This window comes from Ambystoma mexicanum, chromosome 5p (genome assembly GCF_040938575.1).
Source record: "Ambystoma mexicanum isolate Mex_15411 chromosome 5p, UKY_AmexF1_1, whole genome shotgun sequence".
Lineage (NCBI taxonomy): Eukaryota > Metazoa > Chordata > Amphibia > Caudata > Ambystomatidae > Ambystoma > Ambystoma mexicanum.
The window spans coordinates 1,313,968,061-1,313,973,377 of record NC_090930.1 but is presented as its reverse complement, the minus strand read 5'-3'; the positions used below and the strand labels follow the sequence as shown (position 1 = coordinate 1,313,973,377).

At 44.7% G+C, this 5,317-nt stretch overlaps 1 protein-coding gene across 1 annotated transcript; it reads left to right on the top strand.

Annotated features, from left to right (window-relative positions):
- The first annotated feature begins 2,294 nt into the window (after positions 1 to 2,294).
- Positions 2,295 to 4,556, top strand: LOC138480651 (E3 SUMO-protein ligase KIAA1586-like). Its single transcript, XM_069612323.1, has one exon. The coding sequence runs from the start codon at positions 2,295 to 2,297 to the stop codon at positions 4,554 to 4,556; it is 2,262 nt and encodes a 753-aa protein (XP_069468424.1).
- Positions 4,557 to 5,317: the final 761 nt, after the last annotated feature.

The following is a 5,317-nucleotide window of genomic DNA, read 5'->3' as shown; positions in this document are numbered from 1 at the left end:
ACTCCTAGCTGTATTTCTTTGTCTGCATTATAATGTATGTACCGAACGGGTGCCTCAGACTGTTTTCCGCTCTAAGTAATCATCTTCAGCCATGCCTAGGTAAAGAAAACATAAGTGTTATCAGGTGGCTAGACTGGCCTGCATTGAATATTGGGCAGTCTAGCCAGTAATAACACTTATGGTGCACAGCTAGTCTGGATATACATTCCGTGGCATGTTTCTTTTTTTTTTAGTGGCTGTGAGTCCTTATATGGTAATACTGGCCCAGATGCCTTTGGGTTTGGCGCGCTTTACATATGCTGAATAAATAAATAAAATAGATTGATTGCAGTCTCCATGGACATTCTTCAGTTCAAAAATTAATCAGCCACCACTGAACATCATCTACCTGTCACTGTGTATGATGTGTGTTTTAATGTGCACAAAGGGGCAGGGCAGTCCTCCCTAAAACTGGCGTCACACCACCCGCCGTCATGCCATCCTATATGTATTTATGCATAAAAATGTTAGTCTGGAGTGAACTTGTCTTCAGTAGAGAAACATAACTTAGCTGTAGTTGATTTGCTGTCATAATAAAGAACCATATTTGGGATCCTCCACACACACCAGGGGAGAGGTATCGCATCTCCTGTTTGCGGCGGCGGCGGCGCCGCTGGTGGCCCAGTACAAAAAATCATTAGGCGGCCTCACCAAACATTTTGCCCCGGCCTCGCCACACTTTGTGACAGCCCTGCCTCCTGCTCTTGTCTTCATGATTACACACAGCTGCTTTCTTTACAAGGAGAGAGTCTTCCCTCTTGGCGAATCTCAGCTCTTGGAATTCTCGGCTTTTCCCTGGTGTCGTCATTTTCTTTGTCAAGTGTTTTTCCATTAGGGCTCTGCTTCTGTCTCTCCATGGACCTTCTTATGCAGATTTCTTTACGTCCCGTCTCTCGTCGCCATTTGTAGGGTTCTTACTTCTAATGTATTTAAATAAACTTCTTACAAATTCAGATTTGTGTTCACTTGTGATGTATTGGTTATACAGAGCTCAGCATTGCATTCTCATATTATGGCACATTTAACCAACCGCTTTGAACGGTCTCCACGGCCAGAATGTTCAGGCATATATGGTTCTATCCTAGGGTGTGCTCCTTCATTACATGGCATGTGAGGTCAGCACCTGGCGGCAGCGCCTGGTGTCCCACCTCACTACATAATGCCCCTGTGCCATTGAAGACAATTCCAAGTGCTTCCCCTTCATAGTATCTGCAAAGTTGTGGAGCTCCCTCTTTGCTTTGAATCCTTATTTGTGTATGCTTGCTCCACAAATCAACCATGTATTGGGAAGTGAGAAGTAAACTCACTGAAAGTGAGTGTGTTTGTTTGTTTGTTTCCTCATTTATAAGGCGCACCAAACCCTCGGGTAACTGGGCGCAAAGGTTACAAGGTTACTTTAAGCTTCATGTTACAGACATTGCATGATATATACACAAGGTACAAAATTGGGAGTACAAAGAGTCCAAAACAGATGATACAGTATGGGAGACTATATTGCAAGCATCAAGGTAGATAAAAGGTCAACAGGATAGTCGAGAACAAAGTGAGAACTATAGGTTATAGTGTAAAATTGTGTGGAAAGTGTAAGAACTAAAAGTATATGATTAACTGCAGAGAGGTCCAAGGGAAAACAGTAAAGGGTTAGGCAGCCGACAGTAGCCATGGCCTTTTACCACACTACTCTCTACGCTAAATCTGTCTCTTGGATGCTGCAGTGTGCGCCCCCTGGCTACAGGGTGCGTTCCGGTGCTTTGCATCATCACATCGATACCCAGAAGTAAGATGCGAGGTTGGGGACACTACATACCTCTGTGAACTGAACTCACACTCTTGTGTTGTAAGATATCACATCCCATCCTATAGGAAGGGTCTCATTATTGGAATAGGAAGGATTGAGATTTCACATCTCAGGCTATGGGAAGGGTCTCATGTTTGGAATGGGAAGGAGTTTGATATCACATCTCATGTTACAGGATGGATCTCAGGTTAGGAATGGCAAGGTGTCGGATATCACATCTTATGCTACAGGAAGGCTTTGAATCCATTTATTAGTGGTTGTTAGGTTTATTTACCACCCAAATTAGAATACTGCCTTTGTCACTGCAATAAGATGTAGTAATTTATATATAAACTAGGTTCAGAGCAGTAAACCACATTTTCTTTTTTTACAGATAGGAAGCCGAGAGTTTCGGCCGTGCACAGGTTAGAAACAGATCTGCTAGTGATACACCCAAGATTTTGAGCGGCCATTAACGATGTCTGCGGTACTTCCCAAGCGCAAGTCTGTGCAGACTTCATTGTTTGACTACTTGCCATCAGCGAAAAGATGTAAGGTGGAGGAGGCTGCCACCATTCTGAGTGGGGATGAGGAAGCTAGCCCAGTCAATTCGAGAAGTGAGGCACCAGAAATATGCCAGGATTCTTGCGCTAAGGAGGCCAGTAGCTCCAGTGCATCTCCCGCTACACTGCAGCCTGTGCCAGAAGAGCCTCTTCTAACCCCTGATTGCTGGAGCGTGCAGCAATGGTGCTATTTTAAGGGGGAATATGAATGGATTTTTCTGGCTTCAGGCCACATTGGATGCTCTGTGTGTAGGGACGTGAAAGCAACAGGTGGCTTATCCGTGCACTCCTGTGGGCAAGGTTTGCGCATAAGCATGGAATGGGCCGATGGAAAGGTGGGTCCTTCAGGTTTTGGCAAACATGCTAGGCAGAAGCAGCTCCGAAAGAAGATTATGGAGCACAAGTCAAGTGGTGCTCATAAGGCATCACAAGACATTCTAACAGCGCGAAAAAATAACCACTTGACAGAAGTCATGCAGCAAAGCAGTGGCAAACATTTGGAAAGCACATGCAGAGTGTTTCACACTGTTTTCTACTTGACCAAAAAGAATCGGCCATTCACAGATCACCCTGATTTGGTGGACCTCCAGGAGGTGAATGGTGTTGAAATGGGTCGTGTGTTGCGCAGTAATGTTACTGCAACAGAGATAGTGAGACATATTGCATCAGAAATGCAAAAGAAGTTAGTGTGTTATATCAGAGAACACAAGCCAAAGATTTCTGTGTTTGTGGACGAGAGCACCACTGTCAGCAACAAATCAACTTTGATTATTTATCTGCGGGGTCTTTTCGGGGCTCATTGTAAACCAGTCACCATTTTCTTTGGTCTAGTGGAGCTCCAAGAGACAAATGCCTTGGCCATAAAGGAAGCTCTGCTGGGGTATTTTGAGAATGTTGGCATCACAAAGACCCTGTTGCATGAGATCTGGATTGCTATTTGTTCGGCTGGTGCAGCTGTAATGTTTGGTAGCAAAGGGGGGGTGATAACATTATTGCGAGCGGAATTCCCAAATCTTGTGTTATCATGGCATTGTCTAGCTCACCGCCTTGAACTGGCCGTTGGAGACACTATTGATGATGTTGGTGGGGCCAATCATTTTAAAATGTTCATGGACTCTTTATATGCCACATACAGCATGTCACCAAAAAACACAAGACAGCTACAAATGGCTGCCAGTGATCTGGGTTTGCAGCTGCAGAAGATAGGGAAGATGCTGGACACACGATGGGTTGCATCAAGTTATAGGACGGTTCAATCTGTTTGGAACTGCTTCCCTGCTTTGTGTAAGCATTTCGGAGAAGCTGCTAAGGATCTCTCAAGACCCACAAGGGACAGAAGCAAATATGACGGTCTGCTTAAGAAGCTTACCTCCAACTCTTTTGTGAAAGATTTAGGGCTTATGTGCGATGCCCTTCAAGAACTGAAAGACTTGTCTCTGGCTCATCAGAGCCGGGATATCACAATTGTGGATGCACACAGACTCTTGGTGGGGCAAGTACGGAGATTCTTTGCGATGAAAGAATCTCCGGGGGAGTTTGCTTCTACTGCTCAGAGTGCAGTTGATTGTGGACACTTCAAGGGCGTTCATATTTCCCAGGGAAGGGCAAACTCTGTGTCTCTGAATGAAAGGCAATTTTATCAAAGCCTTTCAGTTAACCTTGCCAAAAGGTGTGCTCCAGACTTGGATAAAGAACTTGTAGCCAGTTTCAGTGTCTTGGATGCAAAGAATTTACCGAATGATGAAGACATTGTACTTTATGGTGAAAATGAGATTCAGAGACTGTGTACGAAATTTCAACTCCCAATCAGAGACACCATCCATGCCTTCAGGGATTTTAAGGACTTTGGTGGCAAAAGGTGCCCTGAAGCATTTAGGGCTTTGGTTGCTTGCATGGAAACGTTGCCCGCAAGTAATGCAGATTGCGAAAGGGGCTTCAGCGCCATGAATTTAATTGCTTCGCCAAGCCGAGCATCCCTCCATGTGGCCACTATTTCCTCATGTTTATGGCTGAAACTTAATGGCCCTCCAGTAAAAGCATTTAAGCCATTGTCCTTTGTAAAAAGCTGGCTGGCAAAAGGGAGACGAACAGCTGAGGAAACACACTGCGAGCAAGCTCATGCAAAGAAGGACTCCCTTGAAGATTATTATGTGGGGTTCTGGGAAATCGTCAATTAATTGTTTACACATTTGAATGCACCTGTTAATGTACTTCAACACCTATCCTTTTGTCAACGGCCCAGTTAAGGGTCCAATACATAATCACCTTGAGCTTTGATTTGTTATACTTTAAGCCACGTAGCAAGCAGTCTGCTACACAATATGTACTTAGTAATTTAGGCCCGACCAGTTGGGAAATTGTCAATTGTCTACACATTTGAATGCACCTGTTAATGTACCTCAACACCTATCCTTTTGTCAACGGCCCAGTTAAGGGTCCAATAAATAATCACCTTGAGCTTTGATTTGTTATACTTTAAGGCTTAAGCCATGTAGCAAGCAGTCTGCTACACAATATGTACTTCGTAATGTAGGCCCGACCAGTTTTACCATGTTGCATTTAGGCCCCGCCCACCAATTGGGCCACGCCCATCATGTCTTAGGCCACACCCCCAAATGAGGGCCCCCCCTCAGTTTCTTACCCCACTTAAAGCACTGACAAACCATCATATTGTGGACGTACTGGTCGGGGCAATTCGATTGCCCCGGGGTCTGTTAGTCGAGGGGGCACGTCTCCGTCCCCTCTGATCGAGTTTTGGCTGGTGGCAGTGGATACTACTTTTTATATTCGACCGCGAATATATCCCTATGGGAGTTTCCCATTGTTTGAGGCTACCAACTTTAATTATTTAATTCTCATAGCCTCGAGCATACCGCCGGTTTATTTATTTAATATTAATTCGCCGGTTGGTATTTTTTGCCAGGACTCGATTCTAAAA